Genomic DNA, 14,142 nt, shown 5'->3' with positions numbered 1-14,142 from the left:
TAATGAAAATTTCAAGTATGGCTATGCCGTAGACACAAATTTAATACAGGGAAGGGGGGTTATCATAAAAATTACATATTCTAAAAAAGTAGTATAAATACTAAAATACATATTTTATATACTTTCTATGTTACGGGGATTTGAATCCCAAACCTGACATGTGTCAATAATGGTTTTTTTTTTTTTCATTGATTTCATAAAATACAAATATGAGTAAAATTCTGTTTTATTTTTTTTCCATATATTTTGACAAATACTGAGATTTTCGATTTTAAAGTACTTCCTAGATCCAATTAAACATAAAAAACCACTCTTTAAGTATACACTTAATGTATACACACACAAAAAAAAAATATATCATAGTAAAATAGGTACTTTTTTGCTCTGCTATGTTGAAAATTATATTTTTTATTTTGTTACTATAAAAAGTATAAAATGTTACACTCAATTAAAATTATATTTACAACTAAAATTATGTTCATATTGATAAAATGCATACACAAATAATATGGTGTAACAAAATGTTATCAAATCCATACAAAATTCTGATTCTTTTATAATTTATGAAGTAGTTACACCAAGTATCATAATATTAGTATTCTATTCTTTAAGATATTTGTAAACAATTTCATTCAAAAACCATTCCTCGGAAAACTGAAGATGATTACCAGGAACCGACAAAAAATGCAATCGTCCACTTTCTTCTAATATTTTCAACCCAAGTCGATCCTAAAACAAACACAAATTATAAAATATGAATTTATACCATTGCAAAATGTTATGTAGGTACAATTGGGGCCGGATTTTGGGCAAATGCCTGTAAATTTAATAGGTATGTGAATTACTAATTATTAAATATATTATGTTGTCGTAATATGCACTGCCCGACAATGACAAACAATAAACTGAAATGAAGTGTGGTCGTGTGCGTTGTGGATACACAATATATCTAACCAATTTCAGCAATTTCTATATATATTATATTATTATCGTAATTACTTTTAAAAACTTATATTATGTACCTAAGTATATGACGTATCTTAACAGATTCATAGTATATGTATCTTATAGCTCACATTACGAGAAAATTGATTTTGTGTTATTGACATTTTCAGTATCATGCGCTCGTAAATTTTACACACAGATATCTATAAAATAATTTCAAACTATCATTTACTTTTTAGTATTTAATAAAATTACAAAAAATTAATTAAAAACTCCATTTCTATACTCTTTAACTTCCCATGCTAGAAATGTATGCATTTTTATAATAGTAAAATGTTTAAACGAAAGTTACTTCCTGAATGAACATTTATAAGAGACTAATATGTTACATGAGCTACTAAAATCTACTAGGTTTGCCTATGATTAAAATCATTATTTTTTCAAAATCATTACTTACTGTCAGGTAAGATACAGTTTGTTCAAGTGGCATAATTTCTTTATCTTGACCTGGTGAGTAAAATGAAAACCATTCACTTTCTTTTGGAATAACCATTGTATCATTTGTAAACATAACCATGATAAAGTTTTTTAATTTAAGTAAATTTTCACGATAACTTGTATTAATAACACGTTCATTGTTGATGTCTGCTAAAAAATGGCTACCTTTAATATAATCTGATTCTTTAATAGGATCATGCCAATATTCTGCTTGAACTAATAAATTTTGTACCCATCTAAAAAATAAAACAAAATATAATGATTTGATAATGCAATTTAAATATTTGACAGTACACATAAAGCAGCAATTATCAATACCAATGTTAGTAGTAACTTATCATATAAGATACAGTTTAAAGTAATACCTAGCATATATATAATTAAGAGAAGTTTTAGGTGCTATTTCTTCTTTTGAAATATAAAATAAAGAAATTTTAAGGTACACTAGAGGACAACCTGTATATAAAGGAGTCATATAAAACCATCAAATGTGTATGTTTTAAACAGGCTTTAGTATTATTTTAGCCAAACTCACATATTGTGTATCAACTTAAGGAAAAAATTTTACTTTTGTGAAAGAAAAGCAGATAGTAAATATTTATAGATATTAAATATAGGCACATACATAAATATGTGATACATAAATCATTATAAATATCACAATTAACGTCATCATTATATTATGCGATATAGGCATATATAATTGGTTAAAATATATGCATCGACATTGAGCCCGCATTGTAATAACTATCAACAATATTGCATAGTGCTGTACATATATATGCAGTCGAATTTGAGTTTGAACTAAGATTATTGTATGCTATAAAGGTATCTAGGAGAAATATTACTGTCTATGTTCATACGTGCCAAGGATTACATATGGTGCTTCAATCTGGATGACAGATTGGTGGAAAACAGAAAGACAACGAAAAGCAAGATCACAACGAATCCCATTATTGGCGGTATTGTAGGCGGAGCCTACAGGACTGCCCCTTACGAAGGACTACAGGTTATAGCAGGACTATTACGGCTAGACCTTCAAATATTATGGGAGACAAGATGGACACATAAGCTGATACCAGTTATCAAGACCAGATTGGTAATTCCCTTAGAACTGGACCATTATGTTGTACAATACCTAACAGGGCACGGTGACTTCGAGGCCAAACTGCACTCTCTGGGATTGAAAGACTCTCCGATATGTAGTTGTGGTAAAAGAGTACAGGCAACACCTAATAAGAGCAATAACAGAAGAAGGAATACTTAGCCTTGTGAGCCAGATAACTTCATCAAAACAAGAGTAATATACAATGCGTTCAGAAAATTTGCGATAATACACTGACCAATAAAAATCAGGAAGAAGCAGAAGTCTTAACAAAAGAATTAAGTCAAGGAGAACGTCAAATCCCTGTCGTTGGGGATCAGAATTGGAACAACAGTCTTATCCAACTTGATAGTACGAGGCGACTAAAAGGACAACTTGGGTGTGATGACGGGTACAAAGGAGCCTATCCTCCTGTATCAGGAGCACTCACGTTTCACCCGTTTGACAGGGACCGAGTGGAACATCAAGGCCAACCACTAGCCGGCCTGGGAATCCAAAATAGTGGGAGTGACGCATGCATCACGGGTTGACCCACCAACGTCAACTTTAAACCTTGTCGGTACCATGGGAGAGGAGAGATAAATAACAATTCTTAATGTGGAGTTTTATAGAATTAATTTTGTTTACTTTGCATATGCTTCTTTGTTCAAAACTAATCTTATATATTCACACCATTTGTGACTAGAATAAAGACATCTTGGCATACCAAAAACTCCTTGATGTTGGCCACCTATTGATATAAGATTTAACATTGGAGGATAAGGACATCTTTGTGCAACCGCTCTCCTGAAATAAAATGATACGTATATAATGATGCTCTTTACTTTTAAATATTATATGTTTTTATTTTACAAAAATTGGGCTCCTTGTGAAAATCCAATTGCATTATAACCATTAGACAACTTTGGATCCATAGATATTTGATTGCAAGCATATTTAACTTGAAGATTAACATTCATGAAAAAACTGTTCTTCACGTCCTATATTATTTTAAAATGTAAAAAATAAATATAAGTATTATAGTTAAACATTTAAAATCATATTATTTGCATTGGACTGTGTCGCCAAATTAAATTTGAATTCATATGGAAAAACTTAAACATAATGTAACCATCATTTCACATCAGCATGTAAAAATACTATATAAATGGTATAATAGTAAAAATATAAAAAGGTATTAACTATAAATGAGTTGGTAATTATAAATATCAATAAAATACATAAATTCACAATACTTGTGTTGATATACTAAGCTGTATCTTATCTATGATTGGTACCCATTTAAAGTTTATATTACTTATTTATTACTGATTAGGTGATTAATATAATAATTGATAGATGCAGTGTTCATTTTAAAATTTCAATTCAATTATCAGTTGGCGACAACAGTTAAATTAGATTAATTTATTAAACAGTACATTTAACATATTTTTATATCGTAAAATTTAAATCATCTTTTGAATTTCCTATTGCTTAATCATTTTTAATTTAAAATAAATTAATTGACTTTTATTTATGTACATACCCACTTATTTTCATTTGTATTAAAGCAAAAATAATCAATTATTAAAATGCTTTTAATCGTTCATAGTAATTTTTAATTCTGAGAATACCTGCTTTGTGATCGGATCCAATTATGGTTAATTTTTTTGCATTCCATGCAAAATTCTGAAATGTTGCCCCTGGTCACTAGTATAGTGTGTGCCATAATCACTACCTTTATTTAGGTTATTTAGATTTTTTTATATAACTATTTAAAAAAATTATTTAAATTAGTTACAACACAAATTATACCAAAATTCTAAACATTCAAAATAAATTATGACTATAGAGCCCAGATTTATATGCATTTACATGTTTGTACTAAGTGAATGCACACATCTATGGGGGTTTTAAATGTCCATGATTCATATCATACCGAATTTAAACACCAAATTTTATATTGCATATTTCGATGGTTATTGCATATTTGTTCATAAATGTATATAACATGAATATTTAATGGCTTTTTAATAAATTAACTAATAACAAATATACACTCGCGTCCTAACATGCTATGTTGTTATAATTTTATAAATAATCACATGGTGTTTTTTTTCGTATTGTTATATTTATAAATCTTATTTAGTTAAATTCCAATACACCGACCGTCAGTAATTCTCTGCCGCCGTGTTGACCGGTGATAATAGCCACCATCCGGTATAGTGGGCATTAATTAATACACAGTCATCGATCATTGTTTCTACGTCAATGCCCATCGGAAAAAATTAAATTATGTCATGAAAACTATTAAAATAACTTATATTAAAATTTTAATATTAAGTGTTGTTATGACAAGTTAATGTATTTTTTTTTTTTAAGTTTTCCATAAATTTTAGATTGATTTAAACGATTTGAAATATCTAGCAATAGATATTATCTTTTTTTTTTTAATAAAATATTATTTAGAATTTTCTTTGGTGTAAAAGTGTGGTTTTAAAAAAAAGTACATTCTATAAAGTGTATCATAAATTCATAATGCATATTATACCTAATTGCATATTTAACACTTTTTAAATGAATATAAATCCGGGCTTTAATTATGACAATATAAAATTAAAATTAATTTTGAATTTGTGTTTACTACATTGTGTACAATTACATGTCCATAATATATTAATATCCAAGTGGTTTGCATTGTTATCAACAGAAAAAATAAATTATTTTCACTAAAACCATAAAAGGATTGATTTTTGGTCAGAAAAACTTGTATAATATAATTTATAAGTCACCACTCAGAAGAATAAGAATTAATTGAAATACAAAAATATAAAGGTAAACAAATTACAAGATATAATTATGAACATTGTGAAGTGTTTTAAATTTAAAAAAAAATGTCTGTATATAACTTGTTATGACTAATATATCAAGAAAAAAATCAATGAGGTGCCGTAGGTAATATTTTCACTTTTAAATTTGTTAATACATCAATAACTACTGATATTAAAAACAATAGAGTAAAATTAATTTTCTTTATTGTACAATTTGATATTTTGTTACTTTATTAGTTAGACAAAAACATGATTTACTCAACTTACATTTAAGAGGAAATCACACCCACATGTGTTATCTTCGTCTTACAAACGTACAACATAGTAGAATCACGATTTGCGAGTAGTGAGTACACACATTATTCTGTATATATTTATACTACAATTTTCAAATTAAGTTCATAATTATTGAGAATTATAATATCTATGATGTAGTGTTTTCATTTTTTTGATCGCTCAACTCAATAATTTAATTTAATTTAAAATTTATTACATTTTTACAGATTTGTCTATGAACTCTGAAAATTTGAACATTCTAGTATAAATGTCTACAGAATTATGTATGTACCCGAAAACCATGTTTTTACCACTTTGTAAGTTTATAAGACGGAAACAGCACAAGCAGGTGTGGTATCCTCTTAATGAGACAAATTATCTTGTTTTTAAATATAAAATTTTTGGAACTCAATGATAGTCATCATCTGGAGATGACTTCTGGGTAATATACAAAGACCCTATCAAAAAAATTACAAGTAGGTATGGTATTTTTTTTTTTTGGTGTTAACAAAATATGGACCTTTACATACTTTTCCCGTAATATTAAAATATTAAAATTATTATTTATCATAATAATAAACATTTATGGATAGCTACCTAATAATGATAAATTATTCTGTTTTTTCAATTAAAAATATTATACTTAAGTAGAGTATGGTGAGAAAAACCCAATAACTTCTTAGAATAATTTCATAATTTTAGCAGCTTTGTTATTCATTTTCTAATATTAACAATTGAAAAATAAATTCCACATAATATTAATAATAAATCTTAAAAATACCTGTTCAAACGATTTTCCAATTTTTAACGATTTCACATAAGAATCATTTCCCAAGTTCTTCTGTAATACCTTAATAATTCTTCCAAGACTTAATGGGTTACAACAACTATCACCTAAAATGGAAATATTATTTTGTATTTAAAAAGAAAAAAGGTAACTGATACCAAAAAATAAATATGCATAGGTAATAAACCAATAACTAATATTATAACTGCTAATACATTATAAATTAATACAGATGTAATAAATATATTACATTGTGCTAAAATAAATTCATAAAAGTATACCATAAATATAAGTTCCTACCAACTAGAACATCTTGAAGATACAAATTATTATACATTATTATATCAGTTATAACTTATAACATACATATATTATGATAGATGCCATAAAATAAGTAATTTTATTTTAATTCTTACCCATTCCATGCCATAATACAACTGGTGGCGAACCAGCATTGATTTGATCAATATAAGCCAAAAATGTTATAATAGAAAAAATAAAAATGTTTGAAAAAAATCCAATTCCATACATAGTATAACTGGTACCTATAAAGTAAAACAAAAACTATCAAAATAACCTGGCAAAAAAATATAAAGATAGTATCATACCTGACAAACAATTAACGGATTTTCATCAACGACTAAAAAGATTTTGAAATCCAGATATGGTAAAATGAAAATTATTAATAAATATATAATAATATTTTAAAAATCAAAATAACACTAGAAGTCTAGAAGGTTCTACTACAGTCTCTCAGCCAGGAGTATCTTATATCTATAATAAATACTGTTATATTGTAGCGAGTTACAACTTGACAAGCCTATGTCTATGAGGTCCTAAAATACTCCTATGGCCCAAGCGGCTAAGCAATTTACAAACACAGTATAGGTAGTTGCCTACAGCACATTATGATAATCATTGATCATTGTGTAATTTACTATTCCTCACTTCCTCACTCCCACAGAAATACAGGCCTCAAGACTAACAAAGTAACGAAAGTCAATAAGTAATAGTGTAATACTGGACACAGTGGACGCCAACAATGCCGACTACCGAGCACCGAGTGTCTCACAGAAGACAGAACACAGAATAGATTTAATTCTGTTTTCTGTGATCCTTAACTCCTAAAATAATAATAAATGGTGGGAATGTTATCATCACTTATCACTGAACACTGTGAGAATGTCTCTGGATGATAATCGACGAGCTACCGTGAAATGCGACCGTGGTGGAACACTGGAACTTCTTCATTATCAGTGAACCGTTTTTGTTTTCCGTTTTTTTTTTTTTGTGGATGATTCATGTTATGATTGTAATAAGAAATTTTAATTCGTATTCATTTTTTGCCTGTGCTGTAACATTTTTTACATTTTTTATACATGATTTCGTGTAAGTGTTCTATCATTCAGTGTTCGCGTCTGCTGTTTAACGATATCATTACGGAATATTTCTACGCACTAGTCAACTAGTAACTCTTGACGCTCTGGTTCTGGTCAAAATTATACTGTCGATGTACAATACCTGATGATTTTTCCATAGATGTCACTATAAGACACTACTCGTGAACCGTAATTGTCTTACCCTGGACGTCTACAAACACTATGGCTAAAGAATATGATCATCTGTTTAAGCTGTTAATCATCGGAGACAGTGGTAAGTGCTCGTAATGTTGCCGAATGTGCTCTCTCCTAAGCGATTACATTCCAATAAGTTTATACATTTAACTAATGACTTTAAAATTATTTTTTTGTTGTCTAAAGGTGTTGGCAAAAGTTCATTGCTTGTTCGTTTTGCCGATAACACATTCTCTGGTAGTTATATAACGACCATAGGCGTCGACTTCAAAATCCGAACAGTAATAGTTGATGGAGAAAAAGTGAAATTACAGATTTGGGATACTGCTGGTCAAGAAAGATTTAGAACAATTACATCAACGTGAGGGATTGCAATTTTGTTAAATTTTTATTTGAATTTTTGCATATATAGCTAATGTTACATTTTTTCAAATATTTTACTTACAGTTATTACAGAGGTACACATGGTGTTATAGTTGTATACGATGTTAGCAATGGAGATTCATTTGCAAATGTCAAACGATGGTTACATGAGATCGACCAAAATTGTGAAGTTGTAAATAGGATATTAGGTAAATATCATATCTTGTTTACATTAACTATTAATTTAATTACTGTTGTTAAAATTTATTTTTATCGCTATACATAGAGATATTTCTTATTCTTTTTATGAAATAATGATAATAACATTCCTTTTAATATTATGTACATTTAACTATTATTAATACAAATGAATTAAAATTAGTTATCCAAAATCTAATGAAATATTTTTAAAGTAAAGATAAATTATCAAATGAATAAATGTACTTTTTAATGTTTTAAATTCATAGGTTTTGCTTAATGTTGTTAGCTAAACTAGAACTGAAAAATAATCCATAACATTATACCCTATTATTGCTATCAGAAATTAAATTTAAAATGTAGTTATTTAGACTACCCAATTAAAACTCTAATTATTGATTTTGACTTTTAGTTAAAGTATTAAATTAATTTTAATTGCTTTTTTGTTTATTCGTATGACCAATTTTTCAGTTGGAAATAAAAACGATGCTCCAGATCGAAAAGTAGTGTTGACAGAAGATGCTCAAAGATTTGCTGATCAAATGGGCATCCAATTATATGAAACAAGCGCCAAAGACAACATAAATGTTGAACAGGTATCTATCATAATTTAATTATTTAATATTGAATTTTATAAATTCATGAATAATTAAATATACTAAATCTGATATGATGATAACATCTTAATTTTCATATGATGTTTAATATTAATTTAATGAATATTATAATTATTATCTCTTATTATACTAAACATATGTATTTATTGTTCTGATTAGTCATGTAAGCACTTTAAGTATCTCTGTTTATTAATATCTAAATGTTATTATTTATTACTATTTCGCCTGAATGCCAAAAATAGTTAAGTGAACATTTTTGTTCATATTATGTCATTTTTTTGTATAATGTTGGCTAAGTTGTGATACATTTTAAAAGCAACCAAGGAAAAGAAAATTATTAAGGTACTTAAAAAAAATTATAAATTTAAAAATTTAAACTTAGCCACTTTTTGGATGTCTACAACTAGGTATTGAAGTTTAAGGTCAATGATTGATCTAGTTTATTCCCATAATCTTTTTATATTTCTGATTAACTTTCTCTTGTCTCTCCCCTTAAAAGTCAAATATTACTTTTTCATATATTCCTGTATTATCTACTTTCCAATTTCTATTCTCCTTTCTAAAATGTAACATTAAAGTTAAGAGAAGTTCATAGATTTATATTTATAATATATATACTTAATAAACATAATATAATTATTCATTATCTATTCAAGGGTTTCTTTTGAATTTTGAATTTTTCATATAATTAATTTCATTTAAACCAAATTAAATATTAGGCTTATGCAATAATGTAAATAATATATATTTATCAAATGTTGATTCCATTATCAAAAATTCAAATCATGTTTTAATAGTATTAGTGCTGTAAGTAAATAATCACTATGCCTTTATAATAAATTTATAATTATTTAAAATTTTAATTAATAAAAAAATAATCTTATACTAAATAATTTTACTATTTTTGTAAGTGAAACTAAAAACAACTTTAAGAACAGGCCAAATGGTAAAATAATCTTATCACAAAATAAGTTTTTAATTTTAATTTATGGTGGATCCGTCCATGAACAAACTGGACTGATCTGTAGTTTCGCCTTTGACTATTTTAATTGGTATGATTTTCATTAAGGAAAATTCCTGAAACACCCACAATTTTACATTCCTTCAATTCTATTTTGCTCTGTTATTTTTAAATTAGAATGAATTGACCTGATAAAATGTGAAGGTAAAATTATCATCCAAAGCATCTCGGAGGCTATTATTGATATTTTAATTATAAAGCTAGGTATGTGAATTTTAAAACAGTATTTTTTATGTAATTTAAAATTATATAACTTATTTAAAATTAAAATATCTATAAAAGTTTCAGAAATGCCATTAAATTTTATAACATGTTAATTAAATCCAAAAATAACAGAATAAAATAGATTATTGTAAATGTAAACACTACATTCACAATGTTATGCAGTATGTTGTGCGTTAGTTAGACAGGGACAACATATGGTAGGTATGGCATGTTAATTTAAAAATTATTAATTGATATGAATAATTATTATTGTATCGTTAAGCCATTCTATAATTAAGAGTTAATGATTTATCTCTAATGAACTGATTACAATAAATATATATATATATAACTTTTTAAAATATTTGTATAGATGTTCATGTCGATTACTAAACAAGTACTGCGTAATAAAAAGGAAACTAAGGAACGGCAGGCTCATCAAAACAATGATGTAGTGAATTTAAGAAAAGGTCACTCAAAAGGAGCAAAAAGAAAATGTTGTTAAATCCAATTGTTGGTGTAAGTGTTTTCAATTTTAAGCTATAATTATTATTTTTTTTCTCTTCAATTTTTGTTACCACATACACATTATTATATTATGTGAATACACAAAGCTCAAAGTTTTTATTTCACATTTATAAATATTAATAACAATATAAAACAATATTTTAGTTTCTGATTTTGGCTACCTTTTACTAAGTTTTGGTATATTAAAACATTGAATACTACTTGATCATTATCATATCGCTTATGTCAAATATATTTATTTCATTAAAATTATTATTATTATTATTTTGATTTATAATGTCAACACCGGTAAAATTTAAACAATGTATTGATGTCTTGCCTTTAGAGAACATTTATAGCTTTAAAAACTTATGTTGTTATGATCTATCATTATTAAGTATAAATGTGATATACTAAATTTATTTTACATTCTGATCAAAATATTCAAAAATTATTAAAACAATTAGCATATGTTTTAAATTATAAACTGAATCAAATATCATAATCCAAAATATTGAATATAGTTATCAAGAGTTGTAATATTTTATTACAATATTATTTATTACTATATTATTTTAAAGAATATACATAGAGGGAAAATGTACTGTATACATAGAATTTTGTTCATAACTGTGAAAAGTGAACATTTCATTATTAAACAAATTCATTTGAATAATGCATTATGATTATTAAAAACTAACACCTATTTAAATTAGTATAAAAACATACCTAAGCTTTTATATATACATTACAATTATACTGTTTTATATTTTAAATAAAAATAAAAATGTATAAATTTTTATTATTTATTATTATGAATTTAAATAAAATTTATATATTTATAATTACAATATTATTTTTAACCCAAAAATCTAAATTATTGTATTAATTATGAGCGTTCCACAAGAATTTACTAGTTTAAAGTAGTAATGTGATGCATAATATCGTCACTTTTTAATTTAGTAAATCTATTCATGTAACTCTACCCTATATTATAATGTAATCAAAATTGTTTGTTATTTAATTATTAATACTATTACAGTAATCTCAGACTATTAATATGTATTACTATTACAGGTATTGAGTCTCATACTAATTCTGTAATTTATAAGTGTTTCTACTAATAAAAAAAATAAAAAAAAAATATAATTTTATAGTCTGAACAGAGCCTTACATACAGTATTGAGATATTAATTTTGTCCGTCTACCTACATGCATCTAGGTAATTATAGTTCAAAACATTACTAAATAAGTTAAAAACAAATAATATTAATTTTAATTCTACATTAAAAATGAAATGTTTACAAATTACAATATTGTGTATTAATTGAGAACTAATTTATTGTAATAGGTAAAAAAAATTGTTTACTTTGGAACTCATTTAGGTTTTTATTTGGTACCTACGTTTACGATTATAACTTATAAGCATGTATTTCAATATTTGTTTTAGCATTTATAATTTATACAATGTATTTTATTTTCGTTTATATATTGTAAGAAAAACAGCAATGTAGGAAAAAATGTCTAAAACATGTATGCAATATATTATTATGATATAATACTATAATAATTATTTATAGTTTTTCATTTAAAAGTTAAATTTATGTCGACCAATAATTTATGTTTTGAAAAATGATGGACCCTTTTATAATTGTATTATATACCTACTGTCTTCCATTATTTTTTATATGTAAATATTCAGTTAAATATTTAATTTATAATTATACCTATAATTTAACGGATAGTCTGTGATGTTCTATTTCATTGAACAAACATACCTAATTTATTTAACTATCTTATTTGGATGGGAGACACATATTTTGAATAATGTGTTAATTTGGTTGCATTGATGAGTACTATTGATCATAATCGATCACTATGTCGATGGATGCTATCACATATCTGATAACTATTCAGTATATTTTAATGAAAATAAAAATTATGGTACAGTTTAAATTTATCAAAATAATTGTCAACTGAGTTATTAAACTATGCATATTTTTTAAAATTTAAGTAATGTGCCGTGACTCATGGATGTCATATTAATATCATAAATCATTTTTAAGTTTAAGTTGTTCCATATTATGTATTATGTTCAACGTTCTTAACATTCAGTTAAAGTAGTATTAAAATTTTTTTTTTCGATTAACAATAAACATCTTAATTTTACTTAAAAAATTATAGTGTTTTCTATTCAAGATACAAATTATAAAATATTAAATACCAGTAAATATTATATTTTTATGATTAAATCAAGGATTAGTGATTCTGTTTGTTTAATGTAGCAAGTTATTATTCTTTCTGAGTATGTTATCCAATATACCTAGAATGAAAATTATGATAATTTAATAGCCTTACTCAGTATAACAAAACATCTACAATCTACACGCATTATTCAATTAATTATTTTAAAACAAAGTACAAATATTTAGAAATGCTATAATTTATATATTCGTTGTTAAATAATAATTTCATATTATTATTTATAAGTAAATGTCAATGAATCTGATTTGTAAATTTTAAATATTATCTTAGGCACATTTAAAAAATAATAAATAAATAATAATTAGGTATAATGTGTTAAAACCTTTATAGTACTAGTTCAGTTCAGTTATCCATGGAAAATAAATATCTTATTTAAAGAAACTGATTTAAATTAAGTTTACAAACGTATACAACTTCCTATTATTTATATACATTAATTTAATATGTATTTCATTAATTTAAAAAGCAATATAAAAATGTATACAACAATTTATATAGTCAATTGATTTTGTATCTTATATTAACTGTAAAATAAAATAATAAATTCCTTTATAAACCTTAATTTTGAAAACTAATCACCAAAATGGAATTTTCATGTTATTAATTTTACAGTATTTATGTAAAAAATAACAGAAATAAAATTTAAAAATAACTTTTGCTCAATGAAAGTAATGAAACTTATTTCCATATTAATTCCCTGTAAGGTATTTTTAAAACACATGCTTTTATTTGATGTAATGAAAATGCCTGCATTAGTGCATTTGTTGTTTCTGTCAAACAACTATATAACACAGCAAGTTCACGTTTAACTTTGGTATAATACATAATGTAGTTATAATAAAAATTAGCAATGATATAACATATTTATTAGTGTAAATTGGTAGGTACATTATCATATTTAAAATTAACAGTATTATCTGTGTTTGTACATCAGTTTTTCAAAACATTTTAATTTTAAACGAGTTATGAGCA

General features: G+C 25.5%; 2 protein-coding genes across 3 annotated transcripts; one reads left to right on the top strand and one right to left on the bottom strand.

The window, feature by feature from the left end:
• Window positions 1–210: 210 nt before the first annotated feature.
• On the bottom strand, window positions 211–7,583 carry Ppt1 (Palmitoyl-protein thioesterase 1). 2 transcript variants are annotated; one of them, XM_089225650.1, is made up of 8 exons: window positions 7,030–7,583; window positions 6,838–6,966; window positions 6,416–6,528; window positions 3,401–3,528; window positions 3,176–3,334; window positions 1,403–1,679; window positions 1,023–1,148; window positions 544–729 (listed from the first exon to the last, which is right to left on the bottom strand). In XM_089225650.1, exons 2-7 carry the CDS (start codon window positions 6,950–6,952, stop codon window positions 1,050–1,052), a joined length of 891 nt encoding a protein of 296 aa, XP_089081776.1. In that variant the 5' UTR covers window positions 6,953–6,966; window positions 7,030–7,583; the 3' UTR covers window positions 544–729; window positions 1,023–1,049. The 2 variants fall into 2 exon arrangements, with proteins under 2 accessions (XP_089081775.1, XP_089081776.1); XM_089225649.1 differs by lacking the exon at window positions 1,023–1,148 and having other exon boundaries at window positions 211–729; window positions 7,030–7,577.
• A 107-nt stretch (window positions 7,584–7,690) lies between these two features.
• On the top strand, window positions 7,691–13,057 carry Rab35 (RAS oncogene family member Rab35). The gene is made up of 5 exons (XM_015519232.2): window positions 7,691–8,074; window positions 8,182–8,356; window positions 8,443–8,567; window positions 9,028–9,152; window positions 10,772–13,057. The coding sequence occupies exons 1-5, from the start codon at window positions 8,023–8,025 to the stop codon at window positions 10,901–10,903; spliced, it is 609 nt and encodes a 202-aa protein (XP_015374718.1). The 5' UTR covers window positions 7,691–8,022; the 3' UTR covers window positions 10,904–13,057.
• The last annotated feature ends 1,085 nt before the right edge of the window (window positions 13,058–14,142 follow it).

The sequence above is a fragment of the Diuraphis noxia genome, unplaced genomic scaffold, assembly GCF_037042655.1.
Source record: "Diuraphis noxia isolate RWA-SAM2 unplaced genomic scaffold, SU_Dnox_SAM2 contig0004, whole genome shotgun sequence".
In the NCBI taxonomy this organism is placed as follows: Eukaryota; Metazoa; Arthropoda; class Insecta; order Hemiptera; family Aphididae; genus Diuraphis; species Diuraphis noxia.
The sequence above is the reverse complement of the archived record's forward strand: the minus strand, read 5'-3'. Positions and strand labels throughout refer to the sequence as shown.

Bases quoted from the DNA above. Each gene is read 5' to 3' on its own strand.
- Ppt1 (XM_089225649.1), bottom strand. From the start codon at position 6,952: ATGTATGGAATTGGATTTTTTTCAAACATTTTTATTTTTTCTATTATA. The intron at 6,529-6,837 runs GTAAGAATTAAA...TTTCCATTTTAG, and splicing joins TGTATTATGGCATGGAATGG to GTGATAGTTGTTGTAACCCA. The intron at 3,335-3,400 runs GTAAAATAAAAA...ATTTTATTTCAG, and splicing joins TCACAAGGAGCCCAATTTTT to GAGAGCGGTTGCACAAAGAT.
- Rab35 (XM_015519232.2), top strand. From the start codon at position 8,023: ATGGCTAAAGAATATGATCATCTGTTTAAGCTGTTAATCATCGGAGAC. The intron at 8,357-8,442 runs GTGAGGGATTGC...TTTTACTTACAG, and splicing joins TTTAGAACAATTACATCAAC to TTATTACAGAGGTACACATG. The intron at 9,153-10,771 runs GTATCTATCATA...ATATTTGTATAG, and splicing joins ACAACATAAATGTTGAACAG to ATGTTCATGTCGATTACTAA.